This window comes from Electrona antarctica, assembly GCF_951216825.1.
Source record: "Electrona antarctica genome assembly, chromosome: 8".
Lineage (NCBI taxonomy): Eukaryota > Metazoa > Chordata > Actinopteri > Myctophiformes > Myctophidae > Electrona > Electrona antarctica.
In genome coordinates this window covers 43,599,576-43,621,262 of record NC_136789.1, presented here as the reverse complement: position 1 = coordinate 43,621,262, position 21,687 = coordinate 43,599,576, and the positions used below count along the sequence as shown (strand labels likewise).

At 40.7% G+C, this 21,687-nt stretch overlaps 2 protein-coding genes across 6 annotated transcripts in view; both read left to right on the top strand.

Annotated features, from left to right (window-relative positions):
* pcdh1a (protocadherin 1a) overlaps positions 1–4,881 on the top strand; it is a 201,714-nt gene extending 196,833 nt beyond the window's left edge. For both annotated transcript variants that reach the window (XM_079508461.1, XM_079508460.1), the window contains one exon: positions 733–4,881. In XM_079508461.1, coding sequence (XP_079364587.1) covers positions 733–1,103 — 371 coding nt within the window. In that variant the 3' untranslated portion in view covers positions 1,104–4,881. The remainder of the gene's footprint in view (positions 1–732) is intronic.
* A 6,885-nt stretch (positions 4,882–11,766) lies between these two features.
* Positions 11,767–21,687, top strand: part of LOC306928397 (roundabout homolog 2-like) — a 232,871-nt gene continuing 222,950 nt past the window's right edge. For 3 of the 4 annotated variants that reach the window (XM_079508456.1, XM_079508457.1, XM_079508459.1), the window contains exon 1: positions 11,798–12,045. In XM_079508456.1, the coding sequence (XP_079364582.1) occupies positions 12,024–12,045 (22 nt within the window). In that variant the 5' untranslated portion in view covers positions 11,798–12,023. The other variant, XM_079508458.1, reaches the window with a different exon arrangement.

Genomic DNA, 21,687 nt, shown 5'->3' with positions numbered 1-21,687 from the left:
CTTATTGGCTTAGGAATGTGCCAAGTCTTCAAAGTTATTCAAATTATATATAAAAGAAGGACAAGAATAGCAGATCATATCAATATCATATCAGCTCACAATGCATTGCATCGCCATGTGTTGTGAGCTTGTACATTGTCTACTTTCACTCTACTTTTCCATCACATGCTGTTATATCAAGTAGAATAATAATATATATAATATAAAGTATAAAATAGGGCAGTAATTTAACAAAATCATTAAAAAAATAGATTGTGGAGATACAAGGTTTCTACTCGGCAGCGACGATATAATGGAAAGATGTCACTAGACTGCAGTGAACAGGGCGATGTACACATGCCAGACATACCATTATAATCCTTACCAAGTACTTAGCAGTGACTGTAGAAGCTCTAAACAGCATGTACACAACAAACCAAGGCATTGACTGCATCATATCAACTATTGGGCGGCGAACACACACAGTAGGTCTCATTACACAGTGCATAGCAACTGCTACATAGCAACAGCTGATGATTGCTTAGCAACAGCTGCAAAGACCTCACAGAAGACGGGGAAGATTTTCATGGGGTGTTGCACATGAAGCCATCTCTGTTCACAAGCAGCCTTTTTTTTCTCTTTCCAAACCTTCGACATGTATTAGTGATATGAAATTCACTCTGATGTTTGTTTGTTGAATGTTGTATGAACTTCACTCATGGCATTCTTTCTCTCTGCTCCTCTTGCCCTCAGATATCCGTTCCCTCCCTGATGTGGCCATGACTGGGAACTGCACGATGGAGTGCAGTGAATTGGGCCATTCAGATGCCTGCTGGATGCCCGGGCATCCGTCCCCTGTCAGTGTGCACAAGGCCAGGAACCCCCCCAAACTCTCCACCTTCGTGCCTTACCAGGAAAGAGGGAGCCTGGGGCGTCTGGCAAACGGGAGTGCCAGGCTGGGTGGCGAGGAGCACCGGGCCCCCCGGCTCCCACCCTCCCGCAGTGCCTACTCCAACGCCCCCAGTGCGGACAGCCCCCTCGAGGAGATGCCCCTGAGTGTAGCCTCAGAGTTCCCACCCACCTCCCCCACCGCCCACACTCCAAAACGAGAAATCTACCTGTGAGGAATGCTCTCATCCGATTGGTGCACGGCTTAAGGAGCGCCCCCGCGAGAGACAACATTCTTCATAAAGAAACATAGGTTGTCCATATGTTGAAATCAGTGCCCTTTTTGTAGGTAAAAAAGAAAATAGGCTGTGATTCATTTAATCACTAGCATGTACACTTTCTTTTTATTCATTAATTTATTCATTTTTATTTATTATTTAACTTATTTATTGTGGAACTCTGCTAATTAGGTGATACATTCATTTATTTATACAAATTATTGAAGGTTACTTGTCAAACATATTACAGACTAATTAATGTGATTACTACTGATTTAGTTAGCCAAGTCCCACTTTGTGGTCAAGCTCTTGAATTTTAAAGTTGTGATCAGTGCTTCTGTGCCATTATTAGATATACTTCAATAGGGTGCCAGTGAGGCCCTAAGGGTAGGCATAACATGTTTGATTAACAATCAAATGAAATGGTATTTCTTAATGTATAGTGCTGTAAATACATTTGAATGGTGTGTTCTACATTATATTTTTGTCTGGCTAAAACTGATAAGAAGAAAATAGCCCTTGCCTCAGAATTTTAGCATATTTGAGATTTCCTTTGCTGCTGCTGTTTAGACTTGATGGAAACCACGTCCAGAAGTAGAGCTAGATATTGTGGAAGGCATTCGGATGGAATCTCAGCACCTCCCCACAAATATACACCAGGCTGTGACCCCTGAAATCACAATAGAATGGCCTTTAACTCTGCTCTGTTGGCATTGGTGGGCATAACCGAATGGCAACGTTTAATTTGACGACTCAGTCAGTGACTCACTGACTCTCAGCACTGTGACCTATCGTTCATCCCACACTAAAGCCACAGTCCCTCGGAGTCACATTGAACCACCCCTAATCCCCCTCGATGCATTCTGATTGGCTTCTCAAGAGTAAAAGCCAGTGGATCCGTGCGATTGATGAAATCACACTTGTTGCAGTCTGAAAATCTCCTCTCTGTTCCGACAATCAGACCTACTCAGCCTGTACCTCTGAGCCAATCGCTTTGTATGCAGCACTGAAGTAACAATTCCTTGCTAGGCTTAGAGGGTTTCCTCCTTAATAAATCTCGCTTGGTCTGATGAATGCACTGGAGGTATTGTATTTACACAGGCATTTAGATCAAGACGTACGCTTCTGTCTCTAAAACAAATTGTAGTGTGTGGAAGCTCCCTATCATGTTCATCAGGGTGGTTGTGCCACCTGCATCCACAAGATATTTTTACTCCCTGTGAGGTGAATTGGGTACACTGCCTACAATCCAGTGTTAATTGTACAATTTGGTTTAATTTGTACACTCTTAGAGTAAATTTAACAGTTAGGATTTACTGTGCAGTGTGCTCACACCACACTGAAACTAATGATACTAATTATACTATAAATATATTTCCTATATTAAAAAAACACAGCGACCTCGAATAGTTATCAACAAAAAGAAAGACAAGCAATCTAGAAAATGGTTTTCCAGGGTATGAAGGATTTAAAAATAAGTGTGAATTATATCAGCAGACAAATGCTGAGATGGACCCAGTAAAATAAGGGTTGTCCAGCAGGAGGTGAGTTCAATTAGGCCCCTCTCCTCCTGTCACTTCTTACACGTCTTTACACTGAAAAAACATTACCTTGTTAAGCATTTTGTTCCTGTTTCTGCTGTTTGGAAAGAATAAAAAAGGACATGCCAGTGGGCTTTATCTATCTTTACTAAGACTTATTTTCCCAGTGATTGGAAAGGATACATCTGAAGGACATGGAGTATTAGTTTGTAATTGGATGATAATGATGACTCCACTACCCTGTCTCAGAGCACCATAGAATTGCAGAGTATCTTTGATTTAAACATTGATTTGATTAGATTTGTGGCTACCTTTCATTCTCCTTTTGACCTCTGCACAGTATTCCCATAGAGAGAGATAGGGCCTGGAGTAAGTGTGGAAGGGCCTAGAATGGACATTTCCTAATTAGGGTGAGTAATGAGTCCGGAGCCAGGGCATATGTGAGCACACCCCCAGGACAACAGACCCACCAGATAATGTGAATCCACCCGCCCAACCACAATCATTTAAAAGGGGCCGTTTCTTTTTAAATGTATTTATTTTTTATCAGCACTTACCTCATCGTGCTGCCATTGCACACCACATTTAGAATAATTAAGCTGAAAACACATGGAAATTACTGGACATGGCCATGATTAAATAAGGTGGGCGATTATCCTGCCTTGAGGAAAGAAAGCACATTATGCTGTTTTCAAAGCCATTTAGCAACTGAAATAAAATCCAAGTAAGAGTCATACTACACTGTGATTAAGCCCCCATTGCCCCCAGCTCCATTCTCAGAGCTGAGGATAGCAGCTTCACTAACTGAAAGCAGCGGGGAAGATCACTGACCTGGAATTAATGATAAGTGTGAAACATAGCAATGAGTGATAAAGTCAATGTCACATTAGCCTCAATAACAACTTAATCTTTTTGTCCCTCTGCTCTGACTCAATTCAGATTCACTCATTTTGGCTCCTTTTTATATGGAGATTAAATCTTAACCTGGTTCCAGCCTACTTTTTCTCTCTTCTTTACCGAATCTGGACGACACCTCCAGATCGGTGTCTTTGATACCCTGTAGATGAATCACAGGGGGACCTTGAAGCTTAGACTCAATCACCGGATCTGACTGGGACTAAAACAGCTGGGCTTGAGTCCCTTATGACGCAAGTCCTTCCTCCAGACCATTATCCCCCTGTCTCAATGTACTGGATTCTTACTACAGCCAATAGGACTTGGTCTTATGCCTGGAACACTGTACCACATGGTTCGACCTCTCTTTTGAACTCATGCTGAATTGACTGTGTTTACTTCTCTCTCCAACACAACATGGTTCTCCTTGATCAAGGTGAGGACATCATGAAGCACTTAAGTACACTCGAGAGTATGTAAAAAAAACAAAAAGAAGAAAAATGGAATAAAAAAAAAAAGATTTGTATTTTAGCATTGATTTAATGTTGAATTCACTTGAGTATCTTTTGCCTCTCTGTAGTGCGTGTTGTATGGTGATCATTGCTGTGGACAGATGGACATATGGTACAGTATGGTCAAGGAATTTTTATTACAGATTTAACACTCTCTTAGCTAACTGGTCGTGAAAAGAATATCTCTTGATGGTGTACATAGATCTCCACAACCCCATGCCTGTTGTCAAGCAGACTATGAGTTTAGCATGAATTCCAAAGATAATTGGTAGAAAATGTTTACTGTTTTTTCCGAAATGTTAGTGCTGGTTCCTGTTCGAGAGCCCTCTCCCTAACGAACTGAAATTAACTGAACATTTCATATTTTTCACAGCTCATGTAGAATAAAGTGATGATTGCCTTGAAAATATGTCTGCAGGAGAGAACCCAGTTGTTATCCTAATTGTTGGTTATATTTATATAGGACAAAATGCTTGTGATGCCATGTTTTTGTACAGTTTTATGTACATACAAGTGAAGCTTTCTAAAAGTTCTGATAAAAGCCGATGGCATATAAAAATTGTAACATGTTTTCTTGAGATGTGCACATCTTGCCTTGGTTGGATTGACCTATTGACCTTTGCTGAGTCGGTGTGAATGTGGCCGTTCTATGCCTGCACTGTAGTCATTCACACAGACTCCCGAATCCCGAGGACTTTATCAGATTTTATGTTTGTTGTGAACAGTGGATTGTCCTATCTTAACAGTTTGTTCAATTCCTGTGTTCTGCTTCGTTCCGTTTCCGCATGTTGACAAATTCTCTTGTAATACTGTAAGTCCTCAAGAAGTTTGTAATAAAATCACTTCAGGGAAAAGAAAAAAAAAAGTAGTGCCTATAGTGTGTAAGTGTTGCAAAGGGATTCTTAAATTATGTGGAGTAGTTATATTTTATGGAAGTTTACATTTTTACAACATTGTACCAAAATTCTGCCTCACCATGGGGCCCAGGTGCTTAAAATGTAGCCTACTAAGCCTCTTGTTATGCGTTAGAGTGATTAATTTGTACATCGGGGAGCACTAGCGAATTGAGATGCAATTGTGTGCATTTTGGGGGACATAGAGTAGGCAGTAGGGAAATGTAGTAGTACATCTCCATCATACAGACTTTACCTTCATACCAAATACTTCTGAAAAGCATAGAGTTTTGGTTCTTCTAGTTTGGATTTCATTGTACCAGAATAGTTTGAGTGAGTTAAAACAGCTTTTTGTGAATACGAATGTTTCCCATGTCATGGAACATTTTAGTCATAAATACCTGTTTTTGTTGACCTTAGCACCTTACTAGCAAGGTAAATAATCACATACAGAATGCACAGAGAATAGTGTAGTGCATTTTTTCTTGCTTCGGCAGGTCAATTACCTGATGAGAACTTTGGCAGTGCCTTGCAAACGTTTAGTTTTGCACCTCCAAGATGTTCAAATTAGCTGAACACCTCCTTTCCAATGGGTCAGACTAATGCACAAGAATTTTAAAGAAAGGTTGGCTAGTACAAACCTCCCTCTCTGAGGGACTACAAACACAACCAGATGGCAGTTATTTAATGGAGAGAGTACACACTTTGTCCACCGTGTCTGTCTCCAGAAATGGTGAGATCTCTGAGACAATGATGCCAAAGCACATCGGAGGTTGATGAAAACAAACAGCGAGATCCTATAAACATCTCCGTTCCTGCTCACTGTACGTATAGTATACTGCACAGTACTGTATAGTGGGCGTGTCTAACATTCAGAACTCAGAGCTGAGCTGCAGGGAGTATAAAATACTTTGATCTTCGCCAAACTTTCTTCGGTTCGGGAAGCCCTGCCCAAGCCGAAATAAGTTAAATGTCGTTTGTAGTATGCTGCAGCCTTAAGGTGCCTTCATTTGGCCGATTTCAAATGTAGCATTGGTGTATCCTTCTCGGGCTAACATATTCCGCAATTCAATTTGCATATCAAAGTGATGTTATTAAGGCGTGACTCCTCAGAGGTGAACCATCTAGAAGAGGGTCTTTCTGTCTGTCTGACTGTCTAGAGCCAAATTCACAACCTGCTGGACTGCACCACATTTTCTTGTGAACACTACCAGTAGGCTACAGAAGTATACCTCCACTATTTATATTTTCCCCCCACATACTGTATGTTTTATACTTTTTGAAATATTGAACTTGCATTTGATAATGATGGGCTTTGATCAGGCTGAAACCATGCCCACATACAGTAGGGAGACATACATTATAGATACATCCTCCTAGACGTCATGGTGGCTGGTGTTACAAGCTGGTTACTTTATGTCTGAGATCTACATGAATACATAGTGCTTTTCAAGGTACTCAAAGTCACTTTACTTTACAGGACAAAAATAATGAAAACTATTTTATTAGAAAAATAAACTAGTAAAAGGTTAAAAACTTAGAACTAAGGGAAGGCTAAACAAACAATAAAGAAGGGTGGGGATTTATGTAGGGACATTGAAGGGGCGGCCACATTGGAGCCATGCCATTTCTATGTGGATCATGAGAGAACCATATCATTTTTCCACCTATGCTCAGTGGTGGACAAAGTGCCCAACCCCAGTAGCCTTGGGATGATGAGATCAAATATTACTCTACAAGTGAAAGTTGTACTTGCCTTTATACTATTCACAAAATAGTATTTTCTGAAATGCCATTATCTCTTCCGTGTTGGCTAGCACGGTATTTTCAACGGATCCTAACAATAATTGAACGCATGGTCGCGTTGACAAAATGTTATTATTTTTTCCTGCGGAAGCACAGAGAAAACGTGCGTGTTTATCCACAATTGGAGGGTCGTACTTTATATAAATATTCTGCGACTTCTTGAAAGGTAAGGAAAAACAAAAGATCACTAGCAGGGGTTGAATTATTTCTTTACTCGGCAGTAAATTAAGTTAAGAAGGTTGCTTGATTATACAAAATTTGAACCGTCCATCTCAATTGCATTCATTTCAGGCTTCACACACATAAACGTTGTATTCAAAGGATGGACGCAATGAGGAGGCTGCCTTCTGTTTGAGACACAGCCCCCCAGGTATTATAAAAGCATTGGATGAAACGGTGCATATGAACCATGCAAACCTACTGTAGTGCAACTATCTAGGTTGAACCAGCCAGGGCTGGTGCCAGGATGAAGTGACTGAGGGTGTAGTTAAAATGGTAGTAAATTATAGTAAAACATTGCATCCTGTTATGCCTATTCATTGCTTTAGCCAATAGCCCCTGAAATACAGAAAAACAAGACTAGGCTACTGTCAAATGTGTCAGTAATACAATTATTTCACACACCAGTGGTGTAGCCAGTATTTTGTTGTTTTATATAGGGTATATGATATTTAAACTAGGGGGCAGACAATACACCTGAAGGGCAACAGAAAAGACAAACAAACAAACAAAGCCATGCCTCCCTCCAGCAGGTTTAGCATTTTTTGTTTTCCACTGACAACCTACAGTATAATGACATACCCTACATTTATTCCCGAGCCACCAATGTGACCCGTTTCTGACAAATGCATTTTGAGTGTGAATAAACAAAAAGAAGCCCGTCTAGAAATGGTATTTGGATAAAAGTGTATGATTTATGATTATTCATTGCCATCATCCAGAGAATAGTTTTGCTATTACTGGCTAATTGGTCGTTTTGCATTTGATTTGACGCTACAGGCAGGGGCGTAAATAGACAGTTGGACTGTGGGTGGGGGGGGCCATAGACGGCCCTCCCCTGGGTGGAGAATGGACAATTATGAAATACCACCTTGGAAATACACTGTGTGTGTGTGTGCGTGTGTGTGTGTGTGTGTGTGTGTGTGTGTGTGTGTGTGTGTGTGTGTGTGTGTGTGTGTGTGTGTGTGTGTGTGTGTGTGTGTGTGTGTGTGTGTGTGTGCACGCACATGTGCATGTGCGCGTGTGCGTGCGTGCACAATGCTTATTATACATTAACTTAAATAAACGTAATTGAAAAAACTAATAAATTACGCAATGACGAATCCCAATTGCTGGGTAATATGTACTGTAGATATAATTAGTTTAGGTGCACAACTCTGAATGTCAAGGCTGCGAGGTTGAGCACATCCGAGCAGTTATCATCTCTTTCATACATGAAAGAAAAGATAAAAGAACAGGAGGAGAAGGTAGCAAAGCCCCCTAAATTAGATTCCTGTTTTTTATACACTCACAAGCATATAGCAGCAATGCAGCATTTGGGCTGGCATCAGCATCGCTGCTCTCAGTGGTGTGGCAACTCGCAACTGGCAACAATCATGCAGCAGGTAACATATGTAAGTTAATCCTAAACAGTGGTGGACAGTAACTAAGTACATTGAGGACTGTAACTGAAGTATCTGTACTTTACTTGTTGTATTAAATGTTACCGTACAAAGAGAATTAGCGAGCACCGCGGTTATATGAACATAAGGTAGAAAATGGGTGAAGTGGTCCTTTAAGGTAAGCATTTCAAAGCAAGTATTCCAGTAACATTCCCTTGCAGTTGAGTAGCCTAATATTTGACCAAACCAGTTGAGTAGCCTAATATTTGACCAAACCAAACCATTAAGCAAGGGAGTAGAGTGGCAATGCAAAGGGTGTGGGTGTGTGTGTGTGTGTGTGTGTGTGTGTGTGTGTGTGTGTGTGTGTGTGTGTGTGTGTGTGTGTGTGTGTGTGTGTGTGTGTGTGTGTGTGTGTGTGTGTGTGTGTGTGTGTGTGTGTGTGTGTGTGTAGTCTAACAAAAAGCTGACTCCTTGGTACAGGGACCTACAGTATACTATCCATTGGATTCAGTCCAAAGTTCCATTTGCCAAGCTAGTGTGTTCTGAAAGGTTGCAGATTACACATTTAACTCTATATTTTATTAGGATGTGTTTTGCACAGTAGCCAATGTATCATGTGGCTAGTAAACAATAGTGATTCATTTTAAAGCAAGTTTCTTAATTAGAATTCTGCCCAACACGATCACTGCAAACTGTGGTGTTCAGAAGCTGCATCTGTTGACCTTTAACAAAAAGATGCTTTGAAGCGAAATACAGTAACGGTGCTGAGGGAGTGCCATACTGCTACACTTAGCCTACTATATTCTACACTGCACAACTCCACTGACAGCCTTAATGTTCAGAATCTGCAAGTCTTGACCAAACAATGTTTTTGAATCAAAACAAAATAATTGAATGGCATGTTACAGAAGAAATGGCCATAGTTGTTTTGATGCTCACTTTGCCTTATCGAATATGGTGTTATTTTCAAGGTATTCACTCAGTTTTTCACACTTGCTGGCTGCTTGGAATTTCAATGTTGCAATTTAATTGGAGTAATCTTTGTGTAATTTAACCTCATCTGTGTCAATGCAAAGTTCCCCAAAGTCGCTTGTAAATATTTTTGGTTATTTGCTTGTTTCCTAATGTCATTGAAACCAGTTGTTCTAAAAAAAGAAGTGAGTGGTACAACTCACTTCCCAAGTTCCACAGGAACGTGCCCAGGGCACCGGCCAGGTTCCGGCAAGCCGCCCCGTGTCCGAAACGGTCGAGAAATGACAGAGTTACCGTGTGGGGGTCCCCAGGGGGTCCCTCTACTGTACTGTACTGTCACTGTACTGTACTGATACACCCAAAATCATCATATATACAGTTTGTGTGTGTGTGTGTGTGTGTGTGTGTGTGTGTGTGTGTGTGTGTGTGTGTGTGTGTGTGTGTGTGTGTGTGTGTGTGTGTGTGTGTGTGTGTGTGTGTTAGGCTGCGCAACAGTGACACTTGGTGGTGAAAACCAACCAAACGCTATTTTCGTGCTCGGACATACCCAGCCAGGGACACAGCCAGGGAACCAGGGACTCAGGCAGGGACACACATACTGTATAGCTGTCTATAGGAGTGGTTGCAAATCATGTCAAGTCAAGGACCCCCTCCCCAGCTAAAAATGTTTTTTGTGCCAGCTAGGGACCCCCATACCTGCTTTGTGTTGTTGAAATGTTTCCAAAAAACTCCTAATGTTTCACTTTTTGTCTACAAGCTTTGCATCGCGAGCTTAGCAAAATTAATATAGCAATTAGTCTTATTTCTTATTTCTCTCGCAAAATCTGGCAACAGTGGTCAAAATGTACGTGTGTTCGGGTGGCACAGCTTATTAAAATCACTTGCCTACCACCGTGGAGACTGAGGCTAAGTTCCTCAACAGAGCCCCTGGCTTGGCTGGGTGCTTTAACTAACAGTTGGCGGTGTTCGTGGGTGGAAGCCGGCCACATGCATTATCCTCTTCCGGTGAAAAGAAGTGGCTGGTGAGTGGTGACTCCATTGTGTACTGGATGAGGCATGTGGTGGAGACATGTGGCACACCCTCCCAAGGCCAACTGTGAGGGTTTTCACCAGCGGCAGGGACCATGTAGTCCTCAACCTGTGGGTCGGGACCCCCACGGGGTCCCCAGACTACAGTGAAGTGTCAATTTAAATGAATTAAGACCATTTGAATACCTAAAAAAAGAAGAAATTAAATGAAAAAAGTCCATTATTGCTTCAAAAGTAACTAACCAAAAACTGGTCAAACGTTGGCAAAATTGCCAAATAATATAAGAAAGAAAGAAAGAAAGAAAGCGACTGTGGCCCAGGAGGTAGAGCAGGTCGTCCAATGATCCATGGGTCGGCGGTTCGAATCCCGGGTCTTCCTGTCTACATGTCGAAGTGTCCTTGGGCAAGACACTGAACCCCAAATTGCTCCCAATGTGCATTCACCCATCGGTGTATGAATGGGTGAATGTAATGCACAATCTATGTAAAGCGCCTTGGATAAAGGCGCTATATAAATGCACCATTTACCATTTACAAACATTGTGAAAATACAGTAGCTGACCTACAAGCTCACAATGCCTCACAATTATTTTGGGGGGTCGCGGCCTGAAAAGGTTTAGAACCACTGATGTAGGCTACTGTAGTTCATTCATTGTCCAAGGGGAATTGGCACAATGACTAATTTGGGAAAAACTAAAATAAACAAATAATATAACAATACAGAATTGATTTGGAGACTTCCAAGTCTGTCTAAGTTGCTGTGGTGTGACGTTTGGCTGGAGGGTGGGTTTAACACATTTAACTGTGGCTCAGTGTGGGAGTTTTAAATACATTGCCTATTTGAAAATAGCCAATCTACAACCTCACAACGCTGCGAGCTTGTGGATCTGTTATTTTCAAAACCAACACACACACACACACACACACACACACACACACACACACACACACACACACACACACACACACACACACACACACACACACACACACACACACACACACACACCACAACAACAACCTGCAACTACCAGTATTTTCAAGCGACTTACTTACAGAAAAACAAGCCCAAAGTCGCTATAATAAGCAGACGTGGCAACACTGTACCTCACATGTTGCACTCTGGGTAAATGAGTGTTTTATGGGAACTGGTAAAGGTTTTCAGTAAAGGTACAACATTAGCTTTTGAGATGTAGTACAAAATACTAAGGTAGAAGAAAAAACTCAAAGTTGTACTTATGTGTACAGTACGTAGGCTACTTTGAGCACTTTGTCACGTTCCACCACTGATGAACAGAGACAGACAACCTGATTGGTAGCATCATGTGACTAATAGAATGTCATGTGACTAATGTAGAATTTGGCACAGCTTGTTCCTCTCTGGTTTCCTTGGTAATCATAAGCTTGGTGTGCCCCCTGACACCCATCAAGCCTCTTGCATAACAAATTAACTCACCAATTCATGCCATTTGTTACAATTTCAACTTTATGGATGACATTCTGGGGATTTCACGTGTATTTATTACTGTATTTTGATTGGAATTGACTAATTAACATTTAAAAAAATAAACCTTCAGTACCAAGGCCTCTTGGTGGGAAAGCCATCCTACACAGCGGACCACCACACTTCATGGAAAGTTTGCCAAATCAAGGTACTGTATACCTAACTTTAATCCTTTTATGCTTCCTACTGTAATGAGACGGAACTAAGCAGCTTTATTTCCTAAAATACCACCTGGCACCTACCTAGGAGGTTTCCTCGCAAAGAGACAATATAAAATGTGATGCTTGAGCTTAACTTTCTACAAACCCAGACTAGCTGCTTTGTAGTCTTTACCACCACGGGTTCTCAACATGGGGTGCAGCGACCCCGCAGACTTCCCAGTTAAATGATTGATAGGTTTTCAACCCTTCACATCAAGTAGCCTACCATTATTTATTCGGCATTTGAGCCACGCACCACATTTGATGAGATTTAACCTCTCGGACCCAAAACGTACACTATTTTGTTATTGTGTCCACAATTCCATGCTTTATAGATGTGATACCATTAGGAGAGATAATAGGCAAATGTTGATCAAAATAACAATTCTACATTCTCTAATTGTGTAGATTTCTTGTAAATTAAAGGGAAACTTCACCCTTTTTGCAAAAACATATATGTTAATGACGTTTAGAAGATTTAGAACACTTTCCTGGAGGTCTTTATGTGTGTAATATGTGGTTTTAGATATTGTAGATTTTAGCAGTGAGCCTCTGATGTCATGGACACTGGGCTCACTTACTTTCTGGACTACATGTTGTCTCAGTAAGACAGCCCTTCCCCCTTTCCACAAGGAGGAGCAGTGCACCAAAGCATTATGGGAATTGTAGTCCAGGAAGGAAGTGAGCCCCAGTGTCCATGACATCAGAGACACTGGGCTCACACTGCTAAAATCTAAAATATCTAAAACCACATTACACACACAAAGACCCCCAGGAAAGTGTCCCTTTAAGTAATGCAGATGTTTAACAATAATTAAACCATTTGTTTTCATTTTACACTCAAGAGTTAAAGATCTAAGAGTCCATTTCGTTACCAATTAACTCTCCATTTAGCTGGGGACCACCTGGAACCATTCAAGGTCCACTGGTGGTCCCCGGACCACTGGTTGAAAATTAGGGTTGTCACTCCCTATACGATCACGTGATCGGAAATCATTGCCGATCACGTCATTTTCAAATGATCGGAATCGGATCAGCAGCAAAAAAATCGTGATCGGGACATCCCCCTAGTATCAATATTATATCCATATCATGATGTTAGACTGGATATTGTCTAACATCATATACTGTACCACACTCACTCCACATTGCATATTACTGTTGTCGCAAAAATAGCCGATCTACAAGCTCAGAACTTGTAGCAGTGTGACACGTTTTGAGCTTGTAGATCAGCTATTTTTGCTATGTTTGAATTGAAATCCTGAATTATTTTTTGTTGCTATTTTTTTATTGGAATCCTGAAAAATGTGTATTTAATTTCAAATGCCTTTAGTTATGGTTACCGGTATGTTTTTTTTGTCATCAAAGTTTTTTAATGATTTTACAATAAAGCATACAAAATTCACATGACTTACACAAAAGAAAGAGACAAGAAAAACAAACCAAAAAACAAAACAAAACTCGGTTACCGGTATGTTAACTTTATGAACTAAACACAAATACATTGGACATAAAATTGTGGCCCATGCATGCTCTAGTGTATTCTCTGTTTTCGGTCTACATTAAATATGTTCACTAAAAATAGCCTTGCTTTGCGATGAGCTTGTTGATGGGCTCTTTTCCCCAGAATACGGAATACGGATGCTGGGGTTTTCGTAAGAACCAAATGGACCCTTATGGGGTCTGTAACTCCAATAGTTCCATTTGTACATTATCAGAGTTCAAATAACCCTTAGGATTAAGAATGTAGGGTAGTCTTTGGGTACCAAAGATAAAGATGTATCAAATGGGGGTGTGGCCTATATGCATATCAAACTGGGTTTGGTGTGCATTAGGGGTCCTTGCTGAAAATCACTGATATAGCCGAACACTGGAGAGAAATGGCCCGGTATTAATTGCTACTGTGGCAGGAGGTGTGTGTGTATCCATATACATTCATTATTTCTAAGTTGTCATTTGTATTTTCCTATTAACCTTACCTCAGGGAACTTGTATTTAATAATTTGAGTCGGTGTGACTTATTAAGCATTTCACTTTAGTATTGCAGTGAGAGATGACACCTGCGAGACTCATCTGCGGCTGGAAATGACTCCTGTGCTATCGTGGGCCCATTGCTTTTCAGAAGGCGCATTCTTCTTTCTGAAGTGCACTAGTACTGCTGACTGTCTATCTATCAATTATTAATGTGTCTACTTTCAGCGGGCGAGTCACTTGAAGGATGTGCTGTCTCAGTATTATGGTTATTATCAGATTTTTGACCTATGAAAGTGTTCACATGGCTTTCCGTGGGAGTCACTTAGTGGGGAGGGAGACCTATGACCACGCAGTAATTGACAACACAATAAAGATGAGACCAGGAAAATGATGAATTGGAGAAGACGTTAAATTGAATCAATAACTCAATACATAGCTCATGTACAGTCAGACCCATAATTCAATTTGTGAAGTGTGATATTTCTTTTACAAAATGGTTTGCTTGCTACACTGGTGGAACATGTGGTCTATGATTATTCATTGCATACATTCAACAGTCAGGTCAGTAACTAGCGATGACCTGCAGTATATAAACAACCCACTATAAATCTAATATGGGCAAACAGTGCGAACTGACACCTTCTGGATGCCAAGGAAATTGCATTGATGTTCTCTAAAGTGAGACAAATGACAGAGAAACTAGAAAATAAAGAAATATGGAAAAGTAATATGGAATATTATTTTACATCAAACCCATAGTAAAGAAGTACAGTAAGATAAAGATACAGCACTCACTTGTACACTCTCAGAGTTAACTTAACCCTCAGGATTTGAACGTGTAAAGAAATCTCCTTTTGTGTGTATTCTTAAACTGCTGCTGCAGCATTAATTACTGCGTGTACTGTAGAGCAATACAACTCTCAACCTGGGCTTTGGAGATAATTATGTTCATCTAGTGCTAGGTGGATACTTATATATTTTAGAAGGAGAGGAAAAAAAACTATTTGATTAGTTGCGCTGTATTTCTTGGAGTATATCTATTACATTATAGATATTCATCACGAGGCTGCAGGAGGCTCTGCAGGGAAACACTGCTCTCCTGTAGCCCTTTCCTCAAGATGAAAATACTACTCGGCTACTGCTGGCTGTTGCCGTGGAAACCTGGTCACTCTCACTCTTTTTACCCACACTCTCCAGCGCTCTGCTTCATTAAGTGCTTTTGCTGCTGGCAATTAGAATAAAACCAGCGGCAGGGCTGGCTGCCTTGAAATGCAGTCTCCAATTAAATACTGTCAAATCGCAATGTCTCTTCAAGCTACATCTGCTCTCTCTATAATAAACCATGTGTCGTGCTTCTATGAGCCTGAATTGTGGTAGCTTATATGATTGTGTGTGAAATCCATTGCAAAAATCCTGGGTGTTACTTTAAGTCATGGGGTAAAAAATGGACCTGTTATACGGCCGTGAATACAAATTTGCCATAGCTTCTATGTAATAAGTGATTTGCTCTTTAAAGCATGCTGTGTGCTCTAAAGCAAAATAATACCCTAAAACCAAAACCATCACGTTTAGTGTGCAGTGATTATATACTGCATGATCGACTCAAACAAATTAAGTATGCTTGTTGATCATGACCCAATAAGAACTATCCTAGTCACCATTTTGATGCACTGAGAATGTAATCAGCATTAAATGTGATAAAGCAAAGTGCATCACAGTTGATAACTGCAGTTATAGCCACAGCATGAACCCTTAACCCCTATTCGCTGGGTTGAACATTCAGCAAAAATATCCCATCTACGAGCTCAAAATGCATTGTGTTGCGATTCTATAAATTTGATGGGCTGTTTTCGGCAGTTGGTGTGTAGAGGGATATTTAATGAGGAGCAGACCTAGCATAATGGGTAGAGGTCTCTACTGGACTGATGCATGTAAACCATCATTTCAATCTACAATGCATACTGTAGTGTAGATCTCTCGCATTCATTCTCCTGCTTGCACAAACACACTAAGAATAGAGGAAAATAATATCAGCCATATACAGTATACAATCGGTTATGAATGCAGTCAGTGCAACCGCTTACTCAGCTGTCTATGACGCTTTGCATTGCTCATTTAACACTCTATTACCCACCACCTGAGGTCATACCCTTAATCATTACACAGTAAAATCATTAGTTTTAACTCCAAGAGCGTACAAATGGAATCCTTACGGGTCCATTTGGATCCATTTGTACAATAGAGTTCAGTTTAACACTGGATTTTACTGTGTACTGAACTGCATGCATGCATTCCGTTTGTAAATTGTATTGTAGCGATCTCATGGTACTCACTACTCAAATGTAGTTACTGCTGTTTTTACACAAACACTATAACCTAAGCATTGGACCATAGCATCTCATAATTAGGCTATTTGCTGGAGGACACATTTGTACACGGATTGTTTGAAGATACAATCCTGAATTGATTTGCTATCACTCTACCTCTATCTTCTCTTTTCACGGATACTCCAATGATGGAGCGTGCAAAACAAAACAAAAACACCATTTCACCCACCTATTTACACGTGTAAACCTTTTGTTATCAACTCATTCATCATAATTTTTCGACCGCGGTCGAGATCATGGATTCCACAATGCTACGCCAGACTTCCCGGTCCTTCATTGCCACCCCCAGTTCCTGCCTACTGAAGCACCGGTCCTTCATTGCCACCCCCAGTTCCTGCCTACTGAAGCATGTGTCCCTAGCGATGACATCAGGGAACGACAGCTTTCTACCTCTGGTCCGCCCTGAGGCAGGACTCCAGAGAAGAAGGGAAGATATAACCTCATTGTCAGCTCTGTAGCAGTGGCCGGCAAACTGCGCTGTTCTGGATCGGACCAGTAAAGAAACACGGGGAAGGTTGCCGTATATTAGATTAGTCGATGGGTGGCTCTTCCAAGACAGATTTTGCGCTCTCATTAGAAGGCGGGTGTAAGTGCCATCCAACCGATTCTCTTGTTTCTTTGAAAGTGTCCATGTCTCGGAGCCATAGAGTAGAATCAGCTCAACGGTCGTCCTAAATATATATATATATTTTTTTTAAATACATTTTATTCAAAGAGTATGACATCATATTATGCAAGTTTCACAGAAAGAAAATACAACTCTTTGTTTTTACATTTTCTCCCACAACTCCTTTCCCAATCCTCCCCACCCACCCACCCACCATCTTTCCCCACGAGGCCAGACATACAAACAACATAAATTATATACAGGTAATTTGAGTACATAACTAAGATACACACAACATATATACAGGTATAAAACCAATAGGTTGAGTACATAACTAAGATACAAAGAAAGGGATCACATGGTTATGTTCACAGAAATAATTAATAAACAACTTAAAAGGGGGTAAAATGAGAGTCCTAAATATTTTTACTTTTAACATCTTACTAAGACTGATAAGTGCGATGTCATCAGCGAAGTCGGTGTCGGTTAGGTATTTAGCAGGATGACGAGAACTTCTTGGTGTAGTTGGTAGCCCTTATCATTGATAGTATCAACTGACATATGAAGAACATAATCAACAACAATAATAAATATAAACGGGGCAAGTGTGTCACCTTGGAGAATGCCAGCAAGGATGGGGAATGATTGTGTTTCTCCGTGTTTCTATCAACTCATTACTTAATTTGAATTTATATGTATTAGGCTGTGCATCAGTGACACCACTGTTATAGGAGTCTGAAAATGAATGAATGATTATATAAACAAACACTTTGGTGCAGCGATAGTGTTTCCACTTGGCTCTACACTTCATAATGACTGACTGGGTCTTTTATTTAGGACTGTTAGGTTGTCATTTAAGTGAGTTACCCACCTAGTTTAGATGATCTGTTTGTTTCAATTATATACTTCTGTAATTGGACATTTCAAGTCTCCCATTGGCACACAGTTTAATTTACATTATTTTAACAGTGGTTCAGTGGTTCTCAACTTCTCAAACATTTTCCTTTTCAAGGAGCCCCAAAGTCCTACTATGAAGCCATTTGAAAATATTTTGTGCCAGGGACCTCCATAACAGAATGTTATGTTTGTTTTTAGATTTGATTGTATAGAATTCTAGTGTCTATACTATAGTGTCTATAATAGTTGGGGGGATGACAGTGAGTGGAGAGAGTGAAACCTATGATCCAAGTACTCACTCTTAAACATTCTCTCATTGGGTTAATGTGTTCTAGCTATAGCAGTAGGCTGTCTCTCGAGAATACTAGTGAAAGTAAACTGCTGGAGAATCCCTGGAACCCTCTGAAGAATGCCTGAGGGTCCCCAGACATCACTTTGAGAACTTCTGTAGTAGAGAATGTTAATGAAATATAATGAGTACATCTGCAGTGCATGGTTAGTCTTTCTACTCTTCTATTGAGAAATGTAGACCCTGACAGTGGCACCTATACTTGTCAAGTACGGCCTCAATCTCATAAGCACAATCTTCCTTGGCCAAATGGGTACCGTATTGCCTCTTGGTCTTACTCTTGGATGAGTGATAGAAATTTGGTTTCTCATGCAGGTGACATGGGTTTGATTCCTGCGTGGATAGAACACACAAGTTACGGATTGCAACTTGAAACTGGGCTGAATATATACTGTATTATGTGCATCTACTTAGTATTCAATACGAGTCATTTTGCTACATTTTGCTACAAATAAGAATTCAGGCATTTTCAGCTCTACTTCATGAAGAGTTAAAGATCTATAACCTGCGGGCATGCTGTGCCCCTTTACTGTGCGAAACCTAAAATGTGTGCGACTCATAAACATCTCAGAGCCTTAGTGCCTTATTTGTTGGTTGTCCTCTCAGGCATTCCAGAGTATTGCTGTGAGAATTCAGCTATGACTCAGCTTGTCCCTAAATGGTGGTATGCAGTATATACAGTTGTAGTATAGGGATAGGATAACAAGTAAACAAAGGTTTGATAAATCCAGCTCCCTGTTCCTGCAGCACAGATTCAGGACTAGAATTATATAGTATACAGGTCTATTTTTTTCCCCCTCCCTGCAAATTATTTTATTAAACACTGTAAAACTTTAGTATGGAGTAAAATAAATGCTGAAGTAGTACATTCTTATTTTGGAGAGCTATAGCAGAAGCCTTGTTGCGCAAAGTTAATTTGATAACTCTTACCCTTATTTACATTTTCTCATTAAATCAAAACCTGTACTCCCTACAGACTCTGTGCTTAAAGCCAAACATAGTCGAGAGTAAATCCTTATATGTTGTAAGGAAGGAAAAGCAAATTAGATAATATAATATTTAAAGTCTGGTAATCCATACAGGCTTCAGACTTTTAGACATAATTGCACATAAAAATGTCAGCATAACAAAGTTAATGATTTATTGCATCTATTGTAAGCTTAATTGTCCAAATACTTTTGGTGTCCTGAAATGGGGAGACGATTTACAAATTTAATGATATCTCTTTAACTTTTCACCTGATTTAGTTGAAAATATGCTCAAAACGAAAGCTGACATAAACATTTTTACTTCCATCGTTGTGCCATTATGAAAAAGTGCCTTTCACTTGCCAAATATTTATGGGGCAATAAAATATGGGAGTAGCCTACAAAATATTTAGTTGCTCAATGCAAATCATTAATTATCTGTGATTAATTCAGAGTTAATGATGTTTTCCTTTATCCTCAGAACTCACCTTATTAAATATGAAATATGCTTATGCTTATATTTAACTCATTCGACGCCTAGATCGCCTCTTGACGCCTCCTGTCCAAACGCCCTCTGCGCCAAGAATGCCTTCGGACACCTATTTTAATATCAATTGATTACGGTTCACAACTGTGTCCTGTACACGCTCATAACACTCCGGTCCCGGCGTGGTGAAAAAAAAGGAAAAAGACATTAATTCACTTTCTGATTCTCCGTTTTCGAGTGAAACGGCTTTCAGAATAAGATGCTTCGCCTATTAACACAATCAGCGCCGGGATTTCTTTCAAAATAGCAGCTCGGGGTGCCGCGCAGATATGGCAGCTTTTACTCTGAAAGCCCCCCCCCCTTCCGTTCTGTACAAAAACCGGGAGAAATAATGTTGCTTGCTTACCTCGCTATGATTACGATAAAGTCGCTCGATAATCCCTCGCATTCATATTTTAAACAAGAGGCATGTTGAAGTCAGAAATGAAGAGCTTAGTATATCCATCTGGTCAAAACCACGGAGAGCTCCCTAGATTAGGAGTAAATGGTAAATGGTGCATTTATATAGCGCCTTAAAGGCGCTTTACATAGATTGTGCATCAATTCACCCATTCATACACCGATGGTGGCGGAAACCATGCAAGGCACCAACCAGCACATGGGGAGCCATCTGAACAATCTGAAAAGTATATTGATGTATTCAGTTAATACTTGGTCTGGGCTACTTTTGGAAAAAATATTTCATCAATGGGGCGTGGCATGGAGGTGATCAGCCTGTGGCACTGTTGAGGTGTTATGGAAGCTCAGGTTTGCTTTGATAACAGCCGTAATTAATTTGTATTGGTCAGTCTTATGTTTCACACTTTCCTCTTGACAATACAACCTAGATTCTCTGTGGGGTCCAGGTCAGGCCAGTTGGCTGGTCAGTTAAGCACAGTAATACCAGTTACTAGTAGTTTTGGCTCTGTGGGCAGGAGGCCAAATCAAGCCAGCGGTGTTGTTGAGCAACCTGCACCGCTCAGTTTACACGGGTGTGATTTTTCTTATTGCTTGGCCCCGTCTTATCGCTACTTGCAGCTATATAAGGGAGGTTTATCATGTAAGGTAAACATGCAGGGTTCTTCCCAATTGGGGATAGGTGCACAGCACTTTCCTAGACCTAGTGCGTTTCAATCCATGCACATTTTACAGGACATCGTCTGGTCCTATAATGCCTATAACAGAAAACGTCACGTTAGTAATGTACTTCAAACACCAAGTATATGAAGAGGGAGAATAAGTGGAGGTTCTTACCGTCTGAGCACCCGCTTGGTCAACGTGGAGAGTCATTTGGTACTGAGGCAGGGCCAGTGCTTTTCAAATCAAGGTTGATTGAGCAGGTAGATTGACACGTAGTGTCCTTCGATGGCGCGGACCAGACTGAGACGGGGTCCTCTTGGCTGTGCCCTGCCTCCACTCCATTGACTCTCCTCGTTGAGGTGCTTACCTGACAGGCGGTTGCCTAGCGACGCTCCACAACGTGTTGTAGCATAGTCAGATTGTCCTGTCGTATCATCCGGGCTTGTAGCTATTGGATTAAGTCAGGCACTATACACATGAGCTCTCTGCTAGCCAGCCAGGGAGAGCTCACTTTCCACTTCCTTAACATGTTGCCTTCGAGGATACACTTAATGCCTTCCATTTACATCTCTAAACCTGACGAACATGACACTTAAGCTGTAATCGAATTAACCACCACTACGAGTCACGATGAGTCCAAATGGAATTAATATAGTTTGCCTTTTCCAGATGACTTCAGCATACTGCATACTTTCCCCTCATGCACTCTTGTTGACATTTTTCTGTTTTATCCTGTGCATATGCAGTACACTAAAAGTATTGACACGATTAACAAACGTCAATTTCATTTTTATTTTGACCA